The sequence below is a fragment of the Gigantopelta aegis genome, chromosome 12 (genome assembly GCF_016097555.1).
Source record: "Gigantopelta aegis isolate Gae_Host chromosome 12, Gae_host_genome, whole genome shotgun sequence".
Taxonomy (NCBI): domain Eukaryota; kingdom Metazoa; phylum Mollusca; class Gastropoda; order Neomphalida; family Peltospiridae; genus Gigantopelta; species Gigantopelta aegis.
In genome coordinates, this window is record NC_054710.1 from 20,506,003 (window position 1) to 20,524,687 (window position 18,685).

General features: G+C 38.7%; 1 protein-coding gene across 1 annotated transcript in view; it reads left to right on the forward strand.

Moving 5' to 3' along the window:
• The first annotated feature begins 259 nt into the window (after positions 1-259).
• LOC121385776 (protein sel-1 homolog 3-like) overlaps positions 260-18,685 on the forward strand; it is a 69,009-nt gene continuing 50,583 nt past the window's right edge. The window contains exons 1-6 of the mRNA XM_041516555.1: positions 260-372; positions 6,010-6,589; positions 7,945-8,071; positions 9,776-9,912; positions 12,543-12,661; positions 13,273-13,331. Of these exons, the coding sequence (XP_041372489.1) occupies positions 313-372; positions 6,010-6,589; positions 7,945-8,071; positions 9,776-9,912; positions 12,543-12,661; positions 13,273-13,331 (1,082 nt within the window). The 5' untranslated portion in view covers positions 260-312. The remainder of the gene's footprint in view (positions 373-6,009; positions 6,590-7,944; positions 8,072-9,775; positions 9,913-12,542; positions 12,662-13,272; positions 13,332-18,685) is intronic.

Sequence of the window (18,685 nt, forward strand, 5' to 3'; positions counted from 1 at the left end):
CGTTAAGCAAAACAAACTTTAATTCCTCTGAAGACCATCAGGCTGTCGTTAAATGTTGTTTTTTTTAAATAAATTTTAAAATATTTTAAAAAAAAGAAGATTTACTGCCCATATTCTAGGTGCGGCTCGACAGTCGGCTTTTGACGTATCGACAATAACGTATTAACGACGATATGTTTATAAGACATTGATTTACACAACAATGCACTGCACGTTCCAGGCCGCGCGAGGTCGCGCGCAGACACGTCACGGCACCAGCTGTGCGCGAGCCGATATGTGACAACTCAAGAGGACTATTGATAATCCACCAAAATGGCGACTTCCATGGCCTTTCTCCTGTTTGCTGGACTCAGCGTGTCTGTCAAGTTCCAGGTAAATATAGTTAGTAAACGCACTAAACTATGGTTGTTAAGTAATGCAAAATATTTTCAGTTGTTGGTGATTTTGTTGTTGATGTTATATTAACGTTTATTAAAACAGACGTGAAACGTCTTACATAAATATACCGACCCTATAGCTAAATCAGCCAAGTTCAGTTAGTGAACATTTTGCTAACGTTCGCAAACTATTTGATTGGTTCCGGACGTGGCAATTTGGTTTAACGTGAAGCATATAAACCAGTCTAGCGGACGTTTTCCTGCTTGGTCTGACTGAACACAGCCCAGATTAAATACAAGTTCTAGTTTTAAAGGTTCTTACTAGCTAGACGTTGTTTAATATGTTTGGCTACTGCTGCTTTTTTAACAATTAAATTTGAGCGGTCGTTTCGATATTAATTAACCATTCATCATTTAAACTGTTTGCTCATCAGATTCTTTCTTTATTTGATTTTCCTCTTTACTTTTCTTTCTGTCTGTCTATCCTTCTTCTTAGCCATAGCCCCTGCGCGTGCTGTAACCTCACCGTGGTGCAGGGGTGTAACATTTTCTTTGAGAATGGCCAATACAGCACAAAATTGAAGTTTTGAGTAAAATTCAGTATCTATCTGTGAAATTTGTGTTTTTGCACAGTTTCTTTACACTGTTTTTGTTTAAATCTTGAATTTTTATATTGATGTTGATCATCACTTTATTTATTTGCATTACCATAGTTTGACACCCAATAGCCGATGTATTTTTTCGTGCTGGGGTGTCGTTAAACATTCATTCATTCATTCATTCTTAGCCATAGTGGGAACACGTTTATCACTATCACTTCTGTCACATTGTTTTGCAACATAGGCAGTGTCAATTTGTTAAATGTAGGGAGAGGCCTAAATATAGGCATTTGCCAGTTGGCCAATACCCAAACCGCTGTAGGCCTATTCTCTTTTCTTAGACGCAGGTGTCGGCATCGTCCCATATTGTTTAAATCGACCATTAAACTGTACGTACATACAACTTCTTGTTTACTCACACTGGGCCGGATTTACGAAGCCTGGTTTTCTTAAAGGCGCAGACCTTAGTTTCAAACTCGTAAAAATGGACACTAAGTTTAGTTAATCTACAAACCTGTAACACACTTGGATAAAGTCACAACAGAGTGAAACAAGCCTGTAACGTCAAAATAGGGAAATATCCTTTAAAACTAGGCTAGAACTCGAATCAATAATCGTTACTTCTCAGACGCACGTGCGTTTTTAAAAAATATGAAAAATGCATTTTGTGATATTAGAAACACCAGGATTACCAGAAACACTTCGGTTTTACGGAAATGGATAATCTAAACAATAAAATATAAGTAATGCTCGATTTCAGTGATCATAAACGGCTCTAATAGTGAAAAATATGCTGTAGTGTTTAAAAACTAGGGTCAGTCGTTTTAAATGTATGAAGTTACATGCGTGTAAGACATAAACAGGCTTTGTAAATTCAGCCCTCTGCGAAACCTGTTTTGTTTTGTTTCTTAAAATGAGACGTTTAATTTAAACATTGTAAAATTAATGTACGTAGTTAGAGGCGTGCAAGTCAAGCGCACGCTCTATAAATTCGATCTAATGTTTAGCAGTGTAAAATGTTTTGGTCTGTCACAGATGTTTGTTAACAATTAAATTACACGTTATATACAACTTCTTGTTGAAAGGAATTGGCCTTAGTTATAGAGGCAGTGTAAAAATACTTTCGACTATTACTATTACAATACAGACAAACTCCTCTATTGCAACCAAGACTCCGTGATAGCCAATCCATTGATGGTGTGGAGTAGGGAAGGGCACGTCTATGATGTAATAATGAAGTACTTGGTGATCACTAATTCAAGTCTGGTAGGGAGAAGGGGAGGGAAGTTCTATGATGGTGTGGAGTAGGGAAGGGCACGTCTATGATGTAATAATGAAGTACTTGGTGATCACTAATTCAAGTCTGGTCGGGAGAAGGGGAGGGAAGTTCTATGATGGTGTGGAGTAGGGAAGGGCACGTCTATGATGTAATAATGAAGTACTTGGTGATCACTAATTCAAGTCTGGTCGGGAGAAGGGGAGGGAATTTCTATGATGGTGTGGAGTAGGGAAGGGCACGTCTATGATGTAATAATGAAGTACTTGGTGATCACTAATTCAAGTCTGGTCGGGAGAAGGGGAGGGAAGTTCTATGATGGTGTGGAGTAGGGAAGGGCACGTCTATGATGTAATAATGAAGTACTTGGTGATCACTAATTCAAGTCTGGTAGGGAGAAGGGGAGGGAAGTTCTATGATGGTGTGGAGTAGGGAAGGGCACGTCTATGATGTAATAATGAAGTACTTGGTGATCACTAATTCAAGTCTGGTCGGGAGAAGGGGAGGGAAGTTCTATGATGGTGTGGAGTAGGGAAGGGCACGTCTATGATGTAATAATGAAGTACTTGGTGATCACTAATTCAAGTCTGGTAGGGAGAAGGGGAGGGAAGTTCTATTATTTAGTAAGTATTTCATGATCACTAATTAAATTCTGGTAGGGGGAAAGGGGAGGGAAGGTATATTATTTAATAATGATGTACTTCGTGATAACTAATTCAATTATGGTGTTAGAAGGTGAGGGCAGTTCCATTGTGTAATTATGAAGTACTTCGTGGACTCTTAATACGATCATCGCTGGTGAGGAGAAAAGTGTGTGAGGGGTGGGGGGTGGGGGGTGTGTGTGGTTACCTTGACTGAAACATTTTATTGCATATAATATATTAACCTACGAAGCCCGCTGCTACATCAGGAGTTTGTAGGAGGGAGGAGTCAAAGAAGGTCAGTTAAACCCAGCCAACACACAGCATGACAAAAAGCCTGCTATTTTATTTTGAAATGTCCATTGTACATGCAATTACGTTCAATATATATTAAGAAATACCACTAGCGCAAACCATCTGTATTTAAACTTGTGCATTTATTGTCTGTTCAAAACAGAAAAGAATTATGTAATATTGGTAAATATCTTAAAAATGCATTATGTTTACGTTCTCAAAATATTTAATTGTCCATCCTCCAATTATGCACCACTTGTCAAATGTTATTGATTTGTATATGAAATGTATGCCTGTGAGCCGGAAGGCTTAAAGCTAATAAACTATACTATACACTGAACTTTCCATTATTAAATATTACGGCTGATATAGAGTGGATGCTAAAACAATATTAGTTTCAATCAGAGCGTCTAGACTGGATGTATGCGATGCATGCGACAGTAAAACGTATGCGGCCAGCCGCAATCAAATAACCGTATGCCCAAAACGCAAGCCGGACGGACCGCACGCACGTGCCGCATCCAGGTCAGGTCAGGTCAGGTCAGGTCATAGGGTTTTACGTGCACATTCAGAACAAGCTGTTGTAGCGCCGCATCCAGTCTATTTGAGCCTTTATACTTGAAACACTTTGATAGTACGGATTGTTTTAAGCAAAAGATTCTCGAACCAGAACAATAATTTCTCCATACAGAATTGACTTTGATCCGACGATACGTTCACTAGCAAAGATGTAATATATACACTTTTTAATGAAACCATTATTGGGACATACGTTTTAACGGATGCTTGAACTGCACACGTGTTTGATTTCTAATAATATTATAATGTCAATGAAAATAATTATAAAGACACATTATTTGCACCTAAAGCACCCCAGCAGATAAAGGCATCATACGTTATGAAATACTGACTGAGGAACGTGTTAAACATGTTTCATGTTTACACTGAAAATTGTTTTGAGGGTTACAGTCTCCTGTACCTTATCGTCAAATTGTTTAATAAATGGAGTGTTTATACACTCACAGGGTTATCTGTTATCGGTGTGTGATGTTTCCGTTTATGATACGAGTCGAGATGGCAGGAATTTAAGGGAAATAATGTAATTTATTATCCACACAGTTCAAGATAAACAGGGAGATATATTTAGTGTATATGATAGACGTGTGTTATACCAATTCCACGTGCATTTCGATGGTTTGTGGATGAAATGTTGATCGCATTTGTCCTGACTTTGTCATTGTTGATAGCAAGAAAGAAAGAAAGAAATGTTTTATTTAACGACGTACTCAACACATTTTAACTACATGTACGGTTATACAGGCACGGCGGAAACAAGTAGACATTGGGGGTGGGGAGGAGTTCTGACTGAGATCGAGGGCGCACATATATACTTGCATTGACTATGACAATACTCGCTCTCTCTCTCTCTCTCTCTCTCTCTCTCTCTCTCTCTCTCTCTCTCTCTCTCTCTTTCTCTCTTTGTCTCCGTCTGTGTGTGTGTGTGTGTGTGTGTGTCTCTCTGTGTCTCTCTCTCTGTCTGTGTATGTGTGTGTTTCTCTCTCTCTCTCTCTCTCTCTCTCTCTCTCTCTCTCTCTCTCTCTCTCTCTCTCTCTCTCTCTCTCTCTCTCTCTCTCTCTCTCTTAGTGTGTGTGTCTCTCTGTCTCCTCTCTATGTCTCTCTCTCTCTCTCTCTCTCTCTCTCTCTCTCTCTCTCTCTCTCTCTCTCTCTCTCTCTCTCTCTCTCTCTCCGCCTTAAGATTTACTACCAATATTATTTTTGATTCAGAATTATTGGGGGACTAGAACTCCCCCAGCCCCCCACCCCTGCTCCGCGCTGCCTGTAATATATGGCGTTGAACATATGGTTAATGACCACACAGATAATGAAAGAGGAAACCCGCTGCCGCCACTCGATGCGCTACTATCAATTAATTAGCAACAAGGGATGTTTTATATCCCACAAACAGAACAGTACATACCACAGCCTTGGTTAACCTCGACCTTTGTTACACTAATAGTGGAGGACTGGCTGGAACGAGAAATAGCCCAATGGGTCCACCAACAGGGATCGATCGTAGACCGACCCCGCATTAGGCAAGCGCTTTGCCACTGGGCTACGTTCTGCACCGCAAGAAAGAAAGAAATATTGTATTTATAACTACACACTAAACACATTTTAATTAGCTCGGTTATTTGACGACTGTTGTTGGTAGTAAACTGAAAATGACTATATAGATATATGAAAGCATTTTAAATACATCTTATTTCTTTTATTTAATTATTACATTGTATTGTGAAGTGGCCTTGCAATGGGCTTTCCCTCCAATTTTAAATAAACCGCCGTGTAATAGCCGATAGCCAGCCCCCAATAACCGAGTCTATATACATGTAGCGTTGCCGTCGTGTGGTCTATATAGTCACTTCCATGTTAAGTGAAAACGTTGGCAGCGTCCATTACCGTGGTATTTGTATAATAGTTTCCTCGAGTTTAGATGATAACATTGATGTTACAGTGGTTTGGTTTGTTTTCATGTGCACATAAATAACAATTATACTAACTAGTTATTAAAGGTAAAATTGGTCATTTGCAGGGTGCACACGACAATACGTGCATGGCCCTTATAATTCAAAGCCTTCTTATGACCATGCATTTCTAACTGATTGTATAATTGAAAGGTGATCGGTTGGTGCCAACCGGTTATAAACGATGATCGATGATGAAATCCCAACCGATTCTCATCACTAATTTATATATTTAGTTAGTTAGTTATATTTAGCTAAATGATTATCTTTCTTGATAAGACTATACCATTTTTTTTGCAGGTACTGGCCGGCGAACCGGAAACACTATCGGTTGTTATGGACAACGCACACGTCACAAACGCGAACGAGTTCGTGCAGATACTCCACCCACCTGACATGATTGACAACCGAGTGAAACTGACAGTCGAGTACAGGTGTAACCAGGAGCGGATAGTCGGAGTGGAAATTTTTCTCAAAAGGGAGATAAATCACCCGTGGACCGCGTTCCAGCGGATGTGGAAGTGCAATAAAACGGAACATGTCGGAAAGGCCGGAGTGGTGACGTCAAAGTTACGGAAAGTGAAACTCCGCCTCCCCGATGACGTTGGCTTCAGACCGGGTGTTTTTAATCCTGTTTATTCTTTCGTTTACAAGGCCACGCTGAGAGCGTGGATCGTCGACAAGCGCTGGTTTTCTTTAGAGAAAGACAAGAGCAAATGCTACATGCGAGCCCCTGTGAAAGTTTCCTATAAAATAGCTGTGCCCCCGCCTTATTCAAGACATTTCAAGATTCCGTATAAAGCGTGTCGCCAGTGGTATTGGAATATTATGTCAAACATTCCCAGACTTAATTTTAATCAGTTTTGTCCCGTAGAAAATGGTGAGTGCATAATTAGTCCGAACGGACATAGGTAGTATTGACTTAATAATGTGCGCCCAGCACTAGGGCACACTATGACTGACTGGTTGACTGACTGACTGAGTAACTGACTGAATGGATGGATGAATGAATGAATTGATGGATGGATGGATGAAACGATGATAGAATGAATTGATGTATGAATGAATGAATGGATGGATGGATGGATGGATGGATGGATGGATGGATGAATGAATGAATGGATGAAACGATGATAGAATAAATTGATGTATGAATGAATGAATGAATGAATGAATGAAAGGATGATAGAATGAATTCATGAATGAATAAATGAATGTTTAACGACGCACAAGCACCAAAATACACACCAGCTAGTGGGTGCCCAAAAATGTTAATACCACTGAAACTGGACAAGCTAGAAACGCGTTTAATATTAGTGCAGGCAGGACGATTTTGAAGTGCATTTCGGAATTGGCGCCAATTGTACTATAAACAATTTTCAAATATTCCTACGCAGAATACTAACCACTTAGTTATGTTGTTAATGAAATGTTTAGTATGTTGGTTCTGACGCTGGGTTGTGTCAAGCAACAATGGGGTTGGATGACATGCTGGGAGATACCTGTATGACATATGTCCCATATACCACAGCTAACACCACATCTAACCCGCAAATATACTGCAAGGAGTATGCAACATATGACATATATACCATATACCCAAATATAATACAATAATTAAAACACAGGATTAGTTGATTAAATTTATTTATTGCTCCAGCATTCCTTGGGTGACAGTAAACTATTTATCTATCTATCTATCTATCTATATATATATATGTGTCTGTGTGTCTATTTATCTATGTATATATTATTTGCATATATACATATGTCTGTCTGTCTGTCTCTCTATCCGTCTATCTATCTATCGATCTGTATATCTATCTATCTATCTATCTATCTGTCTGTATATCTGTCTTTCTCTGTCTGTCTATCTATCTATCTATATTTATCTATATCTACACACACACACACACACACACACACACACACACACACACACATACATACATACATACATACATATATATATATATATATATATGTATATATATATATATATATATATATATATATATATATATATATATATATATATATATATATATATATATATATGTATGTATATACACGCGCCTGCCTGTCTCTCTGTGTGTGTCGGGGCGGGGGGCTAATATCGAAGTGATTGTTGAAAATTGCTTTATTACACTTATAGCAATTTATATTGTGTAAACACCTCCCTGACCAAGTAATCATGATGCGCGTTTCTTATTGGATTTTTCTCCTTTTTTCCAGAAATTGTACACACAATTCAGTACCCCGCGGCTTTGAATGGTTTACCGTTTGCTGTATATCGAAAATTCGAGCCGTTTATAGATCCCAAACTAGAACAGTCGAGGAAAGCAAAACTAAACAGTCCACAGTAAGTTGTGATCGTTTGTATTTAAATAATTGTTGTGATTGTTTGTATTTAAATAATTGTTGTGATCGTTTGTATTTAAATAATTGTTGTGATTGTGGTCGTTTGTATTTAAATAATTGTTGTGATCGTTAAATAATTGTTGTGATCGTTTGTATTTAAATAATTGTTGTGATCGTGATCGTTTGTATTTAAATAATTGTGATCGTTTGTATTTAAATAATAGTTGTGATCGTTTGTATTTAAATAATTGTTGTGATCGTGATCGTTTGTATGTAAATAATTGTTGTGATCGTTTGTATTTAAATAATTATTGTGATCGTTTGTATTTAAATAATTGTTGTCTAAATGTCGATATTCATTTCAAGATTAAAGCAATGAATGAATGAATGTTTAATGACACCCCAACGCGAAAAATACATCGGCTATTGGGTGTCAAACTATGGTAATGCAAACAAATAAAGTGATGATCAACATCAATATAAGAATTCAAGATTTAAATAAAAACAGTGTAAAGAACTGTGCAAAAATACAAATAGTACAGATAGATACTGACTTTTACTAAAAAAAATCAATTTGTGCTGTATTAGCCATTCTCAAAGAGAATGTTACACCCCTGCACCACGGTGAGGTTACAGCACGCGCAGGGGGGATTAAAGCAAGTGCTAGAACTTAATAAGCAGTTCTAGAATTTAGTCTCAACATTAGACTGGTAAATTGGACTTGTAATGTAACTTTTTAACACTAGTCATAATTGTGGAAGACAAGACACAAACGTGGATAAAAACATGAAGTTAATATTATGGATTCTGAAAATAGAGAATTCTCAATTTGTCTGAATTACTGTCAGATATAAGATTCAAAATTCAAAAGTTAAAATTAAAAAAATATAAAGAGCTATGCAAAAAAAAAGGAGAAGAAACAAAAAGAAGAAACCAAAGATAGTCACAGATACGTACAATAAATATTTTGAATAAAATCCAGTATTTCTGAGAAATTTCAACAAACACGAAACATGTCGTATACCCTCAGGATAATTCGGAATGTTTTCAAATTATTTTTAAATCACTGGCATGATTCTGCAAGTAAGGTTTTGATTGGTGGACATGAGCTCCAACTGGCTGCTGTTAGATCCACATGTAATAGTGGAGCTAATTTTAATTAGATTGGCAAGCAAACATTGATCTGAACACCCGCCTCAAGTTCAATCAGCTAACGTTTCGCTGACGTTCGCAAACTATTTGATTGGTAACCGACGTGACCATTTGGTTTACTGTGGAAAGCATAAAGCAGTCTAGCGGACGTTTTTCTGCTCGGTCTGACTGAACTCGACCCTGGGCTATATTCAGCGAACTAATGCTAGCTAAACTGGTTTTTAACCCTACACACGAACCGAATGACCACTTTAGGAACCTGTAAAACTAGTTTGCTAGAATGAGTGAATGAATGAATGAATGAATCAATCAATCAATGTTTAACGACACCCCAACACGAAAAATACATCGGCTATTGGGTGTTAAACTATGGTAATTGCAAAAACAATGTGAAATAGTTTGCTAGCGTTTAGCGACAAGCAGTTGGCTGAACTTAATCCTGCAATCATCGGATATTTAACACAACATGCACATGTATTTTAACCCAGTAATAAAGTGCACTAATTTCCATATTTGATGGAAGCTTTTTTTTCTCCCTTTTATTTTCTTCTAGATTTACAGTTGAGATGTGGTTGTACTTCGTGGAATTCTGTCCAGAGCGACAAATAAAAAACAGCGGATGCGGAATCTTGATGCACGTGCAGTGGAATAACACGTTTTTAACACCCCTGCTCGTGGTGGATTATGAAGGTGTTTGAAAGAAAGGAATGTTTGTTTAACAACACCTCAGCACATTATAACCTACAACTATTTGGAAAGGAAAGGAATGTTTGTTTAACGACACCTCAGCACATTATAACCTACAGCTACTTGGTTAAAACTATTCTTTTCTCAAATTAAGAAAACAATATGATTGTACAGCAACCACCTTGTAAAAAATAATCAGATGATTAATACAACAGTAACAACAGGGCAGCGCTCGCTTGATGCGCGATCCATCTAGGATCGACCCCTGCCCATTGGGCTATTTTTTGTTCCGCAACTGATGTAACAAAAGCCATGGTATGTACTATCCTGTCTGTGGGATGGTGCATATAAAAGATCCCTTGCTGCTAAGCGGAAAGAGTAGCCCATGAAGTGACGACAGCGGGTTTCCTCTCTCAATATCCTTAACCATAATATATTATATCCAAAGCTATATAACCGTAAATAAAATGTGCTGAGTGCGTCGTTAAATAAAACATTTCCTTCCTTCCTTCCGAACAACAGGGTGGACTGGAGGGCTTGGACGACCCCCTCCCCCCCACTGACGCTAAAACATGTTTTATAGTGCAATATTAGGCTATTCATATAAATGTCCAGTGAAAATGTAGACAAAAAAGTCCGCTAAGTTGATGTACGACGACCCCCCCCCCCCCCCCCGTTTCAGGTCCATACCACGCTAGGCCCCTGTGACATCTTCAGGAACAGAAATAAAGATTGTGGTAAACGTGTGAGCTAACAAGATAACTTATAAAAAGATTATTACAATTCGACAACACAAGAACAACAACAATAGGCGGACGGGATTTAGCTCAGTCGGTTGAGTGCTCGCTCGAGGTGCTTGGAAAACTGCATATAAAAGATCCCTTGCTGCATTAGAACCAAATTGTAGCGGGTTTGCTCTGATTACTATGAGTCAGAATTAGCAAATGTTTGATATCCAACAGCCGATGACTAATGAATGAATGTGCTCCAGTGGTGTCGTTAAACAAATCAAACACACAACAGCAGGCCCGTACGAATCAGGGGATTAGGGCTGCACGAAAATGTTCGGTTTCAAAAATATGTTTTGGTTCTACTCTATATAATAAACATTAAAATATGGCGTGTGCTCCTCCCACTAGGAACAGTAAATTTGTTTTATTTAACGACGCCACTAGAGCACATTGATTTTTTTATCTTATCATCGGCTATTGAACGTCAAACATATGGTCATTCTGACACTGTTTTTAGAGGAAACCCGCTGTCGCCACATAGGCTACTCTTTTTACGACAGGCAGCAAGGGATCTTGTATTTGCGCATCCCACAGGCAGGATAGCACAAACCATGGCCTTTGTTGAACCAGTTATGGATCACTGGTCGGTGCAAGTGGTTTACACCTACCCATTGAGCCTTGCGGAGCACTCACTCAGGATTTGGAGTCGGTATCTCGATTAAAAATCCCATGCCTCGACTGGGATCCGAACCCAGTACCTACCAGCCTGTAGACCGATGGCCTGCCACGACGCCACCGAGGCCGGTCCCCCACTAGGAACAGTGACACTCCTGTACTAGAAATTGTCCTCCACTAAAAATTAACATATAGCTTGTGCTCCCCCGACCAGAAACAGTGACACTCAACAAGAAATTGTATCTCTCGCCCCCCCCCCCCCCCCCCTCCCCACCCCACCCCCGCCTTCCCCCAAGATATCGTTCCCACCGGCCTCGGTGGTGCAATGGTTAAGCCATCGGACTACAGGCTGGTAGGTACAGGGTACGCAGCCCGGTACCGGCTCCAACCCAGAGCGAGTTCTTAAGGGCTCAATGGGTAGGTGTAAGGCCTCTACACCTCTCTCTCTCTCTCTCTCTCTCTCTCTCTCTCTCTCTCTCTCTCTCTCTCTCTCTCTCACCAACCACTAACCAACTAACAACTAACCCACTGTCTTGAACAGACAGTCCATATAGCTGAGGTGTGTGCCCAGCACAGCGTCTTGAACCTTAATTTGATAGAAACACGAAAATAAGTTGAAATGAAATAGCGTTCCTACGGGCCTGAACAAGCCCCTCACATTTTCACGGACTATAGTCCGTCCCATCATTCTATAATACTGGTTTCACGGACTATAGTCCGTCCCATCATTCTATAAAACTGGTTTCACGGACTATAGTCCGTCCCATCATTCTATAAAACTGGTTTCACGGACTATAGTCCGTCCCATCATTCTATAAAACTGGTTTCACGGGACTATAGTCCGTCCCATCATTCTATAAAACTGGTTTCACGGGACTATAGTCCGTCCCATCATTCTATAAAACTGGTTTCACGGACTATAGTCCGTCTCATCATTCTATAAAACTGGTTTCACGGGACTATAGTCCGTCCCATCATTCTATAATACTGGTTTCACGGACTATAGTCCGTCCCATCTTTCTATAAAACTGTTTTGTTTTTTTAAATAATTTCAGTTTAGTTTGATATGAAACAAAAAGTAAAAGTGTTTTGGAAATAACAAACATACTATTTTTGTGTGCAACGTACAAATCAATCGGCTCAGAAATAAATAATTTGTAATAAATTCTATATGAAATAAAGGCGTTTTCTGTGTGACGAACTATAAATGCTTGTTTCTTCTGTCAGGTTTTCCACAAGTGGAACTGTTCTTGGTTAAAGATCGCCGCCAGGTGGCGTTTAAAGCTCCGTGGAAGTTCCCACGTCAGCAGTGGGTTAAAATGGTCTTTCGCATCGATGGAAGAAAGGTAAAACTACTCTCCGGCTTGCGGCGTTGGACGAGCGGTATGCAGCGTGCGGTATGCTGCATGCGGCATCGGCAAAATCATGCCCGATTTTATTTTTATCTTGTCACACCTGAAAAGCCTTTGCATGCGACGGATTTCGTGCATTTATCATTTAGCTGTGCATTCTGGGAATATAAAATGATCTGAACAGCTTAGATTGTTTTCCTTGCCATTATGCCAAGCAGAAAACATATACACCGCATACCAGAGAGAGAGAGAGAGAGAGAGAGAGAGAGAGAGAGAGAGAGAGAGAGAGAGAGAGAGATATGGGGTGGTAGAGAGAGAGAGAGAGAGAGAGAGAGAGAGAGAGAGAGAGAGAGAGAGAGAGAGCAGGAAGGGACAACAAAGGGAGAGATAGGCAGATATACAAATATGCCAAATATGCTTAACTCGTTACATAATGACAAGTAATAAATATAAAGTTACAAATCTATATGTCTATGGCATAACATTGTTTTTAATCTTCCTCATCCTTTTCTACCCCCTCCCCCACCGCCACCCCACCGCCACCCCACCCCCATCCTTGTTAACAAGCATACAATCATTTTGTCTCCGTGTCAAATCTCTTTCAGTGGATTCTGTCAGCACACTACGGAAAATATTATAATGAAACTTTACAGATAGATTACACGTGAGTATACATTTAATTTTTATGAATGTCGGCTGAATCCGGGGCAAGGAGGAGCAGTTGCCTCGGAAAAGACGAACAAATTGCACTTTGATTCGTAACCGGCCTCGGTGGCGTAGTGGTTAAGCCATCGGACTACAGGCTGCTAGGTACAGGTTCGCATCCCGGTACCGGCTCCAACCCAGAGCGAGTTCTTAAGGGCTCAATGGGTAGGTGTAAGGCCACTACACCCTCTTCTCTCTCACTAACTACTAACCAACTAACAACTAACCTACTGTCCTGGACAGACAGCCCAGATAGCTGAGGTGTGTGCCCAGGACAGCGTGCTTGAACCTTAATTGGATATAAGCACGAAAATAAGTTGAAATGAAAATTTGATTCGTATCATTTTTATCTACTCAGAGAATACTATAGGGTGTATACTACCAAATCAAATCCCATAGACGACAATAGTAACATATCAGTGGCGTAGGAAGGTGCCAAAAAGTGTGTGTGGGGCACACTTTTATATTTACACACTTTTACACTATTATAAAGCAAATATAATGCAAAATATCTGAAAAGTGCCCCCCCCCCCCCCCCCCCCCCCTGTTTCCTACGCCAGTGCATATGTGGTTAAATCTTCAACCTGCAGCGTATCAATTGAAATAAACACAACGGATGTAAATACTGGCCTCAGATTACAGTTATCTTCCCATTTGGTTGTCCAAAATCCGGAAGTTTGACCGCGCAAGTAGTCTGCTGTTTGACTGTGATTATTTCATGGCAGACAGCTATGAAGTGGCAACTGTTTGACTGAAGTGACAGGGGATAGCATGTAGTTTGTAAACATGTGTAACATGTTGACATTGAAGACTTGTTTGTGGTAATTCCGGCCCATGCAAAAGTAGTTCTTTTTGTGTAAAATGGGTGTACTCCGGCCTGGTTTAGAGGGTGTGTCTGTTTAAACCAATATGCTGGGAGAAAGAGCTGGACAACAGGGGTTGTCCTTTTCAGGGTATGTGTCCCCCATGCAGGCAAAGGTACATACAAAACTTCACGGGTCTGCTGATATTAATAAAAATGTTATAGCCACTAAGGCTATATAGAAACATATAGCGAAATTAATTGTGGTCTGAGGCCTACTACCACCTCTCAGCCTTAAATAGAATCAGAAAAAATGGGGAACAGGGGTACTACCTATATTAATTTACTGTGTTCTACCTATATTAATTTACTGTGTACTACCTATATTAATTTACTGTGTTCTACCTATATATTAATTTACTGTGTTCTACCTATATATTAATTTACTGTGTACTACCTATATTAATTTACTGTGTTCTACCTATATTAATTTACTGTGTTGCCGTGATTCATTTCAGGTCCGGTACAGCCCAGTTGTCTGAAACGTCTACTTAACTCATTCACGTACCCATATTCACTTACTTAAAGTTTAAGCACGCCTGTGGTGCGCACAGTCTCTGTCATCGCTAGTTGTTCTACAAAGGACAGACTAAACACGTATACGATTAACAGCAAGAAATGAGCCCTACAAGTCTAATAATAAACAATTAAAAGTGAATAATCTCCCCCTGAAATGTCCACTTGAATCACCTGACGTCATGAAACGTCATGACGCATGACGCAGAGTTGAATTTTGTGTTACACTCTAATACACATGGAATTACAACCTTTATCGTATATATAATAGTCCAGTCAAATTAGCTCAAAAAGTGTTCGACCCACAAGAATTGATTTTAATCTTTTTTTAAATCTGAAATACCTCATCTACAACATATTAAAAATATCAAGGCGTAGCCGAGGGGGGAAGTGCATAAAACTGTATGTATATGACCCATATGAGAAATATTGGTGAGTGTGACTAGTATTTTATTAGAGGGTAGGGATACATTTTCCACCATAACTTTCTAATTAATTGGTATATTTTCTTAAAGATAACAGACTGTGCATTTTTGTAAAATATAATTTTGTAAAAAAACATTAATCTATGACATCACAATATCGCCATAATTATCTCCCCTTCGGCAAATCCACAATTTTTCATATCTTTATATTAAAATGTTTGTTCTAAAACTATTTTTTGGAAAAATTATGAACTAAAAGTGATTTAAATTGTAATAATATGCATGAATAAATTATTTAGAGCTATTAATGGTATGTTTTTTTGTTATTCAGGTGATTTACAAACATATTTGTGAACTTTTAAATTTGAGCATTGTAAACATACACTTTTTAAAATCATTGTCAACTGTTTTGTTTGTGTATCTGTTATTGCATTGTCCCTCTTTGTGCATTTGTGTAATCTATAATATAATAATGCAAGGCCGTTTAACAGTTTCTGACCGTTCTCATAGCTTCTTGCCTCTTGATGTTTACTTGACTGAAGCTGCACTTCACAATGATCTTTTTACACTCAGGACTAGTCTACTACTACACATCATGCTAAACATTACATACAAATATTAATTCCACAAATACAACGGCATTGGAAGCCGCCATTTATATCATTTAACGTAGATGTGTCTGTATATACGACGGCCGTGCACATATCCTCTGCTAACAAGGGCTGGCTATCTACACGGCAATCGTATTTTGGGGGAAATCCCAGTGTAAGGTCATCACATCCCATCGAAACTTTCCCGCTTTGTTTGCTTTGTTTGGGATCACTGTCAAGTTCATTATATATATATATATATATATATATATATATATATATATATATATATATATATGTAAATTTGCTAAACCACTGTAATTTCTTTCTATTCATTGCTACTTTCAGTGTATTTGATACGTCAGTGCTCACTGTGACTGTGTTTGAGTTTATTCATGGCTACATTCATTGTATTTGATACGTCACTGTCACTGCATTTTTTAGTTTTTAGTTTATTCACGGTTACTTTCTGTTTATTTGATACGTCACTGTATTTTTTAGTTTATTCATGGCTACATTCAATGTATTTGATACGTCACTGTCACTGCATTTTTTTTTTTTAGTTTATTCACGGTTACTTTCTGTTTATTTGATACTCACTGTATTTTTGAGTTTATTCACAGCTACTTTCAGTGTATTTGATACGTCACTGTCACTGTATTTTTTATTTATTCATGGCTACTTTCAGTGTATTTGATACGTTACCGTCATTGTATTTTTTTATTTATTCATAGCTACTTCCAGTGCATTTTTAGGTTTGTTCGCGGCTACTTTCAGTGTATTTGATACGTCACCGTCAGTGTATTTTTAGGTTTGTTCGCGGCTACTTTCAGTGTATTTGATACGTCACCGTCAGTGTATTTTTAGGTTTGTTCGCGGCTACTTTCAGTTTATTTGATACTTCACCGTCAGTGTATTTATAGGTTTGTTCGCGGCTACTTTCAGTGTATTTGATACGTCACCGTCAGTGTATTTTTAGGTTTGTTCGCGGCTACTTCCAGTGCATCTGATATGTCACCGTCAGTGTATTTTTAGGTTTATTCGCGGCTACTTTCAGTTTATTTGTTATGTCACTGTCACTTTATTTTTGAATTTGTTCATGGTTACTTTAAGTCTATTTCATATACCATTCACAGTAGTCGACTTTGCTGTCTTTTGAAATCGGAGAATTGGAACCACTTGTACAGCATCATTCTCCGCACCCGACAGAACATTCCATTCCGTGTATCGTTTTGTGTCGCATTGTCAACTTAAAACACCTACAGCAAATTATCTCAAGCAGCTTTCCAGGCGCTAGGTGGCAAAGTTGTTTTGGTGTATACCGTGTGTTTCTCCATTTCTGTGGATGTAACTCAGCATCATGATCATCTACGCTAATCCAGGGTCGATATTGCAAAAAACCATTCGCTAGATGTGACAGGCTACAGCTTTTGATTTGGAGGCACGGTTTGAACCTGTACAGATAATTTCTAAAATTGTTTTCTGAATCAGCTGTATAAATCATAATTAACTGCAATGTCTTTGCTTAAATCTTCTTTCAGAAGTATGCAACAAAAGTCTTGTAATTTTGGTGGCCAAAATTTTTTTTTAGGACTTCTCCCTTTTCAATACAAACAATCTTTGATGTTTTATCACAAGCTGTAAATGCGGATATTACAAGAAGTAAGCAACACAGTTTTTGCTCAAGCACCATCTTCATTTTCAAGATATCCCAAACTTTGGTTTATATTGTTAGTCTAAAAGTATAGCTGCTTGGTTTAATACCAGCACAGCAGTACAAGACGATAAGAAGGTTTGTGTCTTCACTGATAAGTGACCAGCTGCATACATGTACAAGCTGCTTTGGAAATCACCGTATCGGCATCACCGGCAGCATGCATTGTTGAACACTGGTTATCGTGGGAGGAAAATTCACCCAAAAGCGATCACATCTTCGTAATACATGACGTCCAATCTTGAACATGAAGTACATTCCAAGGTTATGGTTTCATCTTCAATACTTTAAGGACTGCGCTCGTCACCCAATTCAGTATAGGGCAATGCAATTTTAAACGTTCGAGAGACAAGCAAATAGTGTATGGCAGTATCAACAACCAGCTGTACTTTTACTGTCTTTCCTCTCCGTATATGATTGACAGAAATAAATGCATACACTTTCTGTATAATCTGCTGGAGACCCACACCACTCATTATATAGCCAATACAGCAAATAACTCATTTCTGTATGTAACCATCCCAATCACAAGGTAATAGAGCAGAGGGGACTTGTTGAAGGTTCATTATTGATGATAGTGTTTGCTTCCCAGTACAATGGCTGATCAAATGTTAATACCGATGTTGATCCCTATCGCTAGGAATGATTAGATACAAAGACCATCGTTGAGTAAATACAGGAAGGATCTCTAGCATTCATGTCGATCGTCGGTACAAAAGTCACAGATGATTGTCCTGGGTATAAACCATTCTGGCACATCTGCATACGTCCCAACCATCCTGGAATGTGTAACCCGAGTGACCAACTCACCGAAGACAAGATATGATCTACTGTTGTAAGATGCTTCAGTTTATCAAATTTCATAGTTGACATGCTATTTGACGTTGGCTTGTACAAAGACATTTTAGTTTTCTCAAGTGTTATTAATTCGTTTTGAGACACAAGTGTTCGTATTTTGGATCCGGGTGTAACACCTGTTATTATTCCAATTATGTCGACGGTGTTCTTTCTATCAAGTGTACATGAATTGTGGTCTGCAGCACACTGTACAAAGCTGCTAGGCACACAGCCAAGTATATCAGTTCCTTGGGAGGCAGAAGCACTAGTTTCAAGGCTATTGAGTATATCGATAAAACATTAGGACCCAAATTGATGGTAAGTTGAATGGCAAATCACATCAGTAAAGGTGCTAAATGTAAAGGAGGA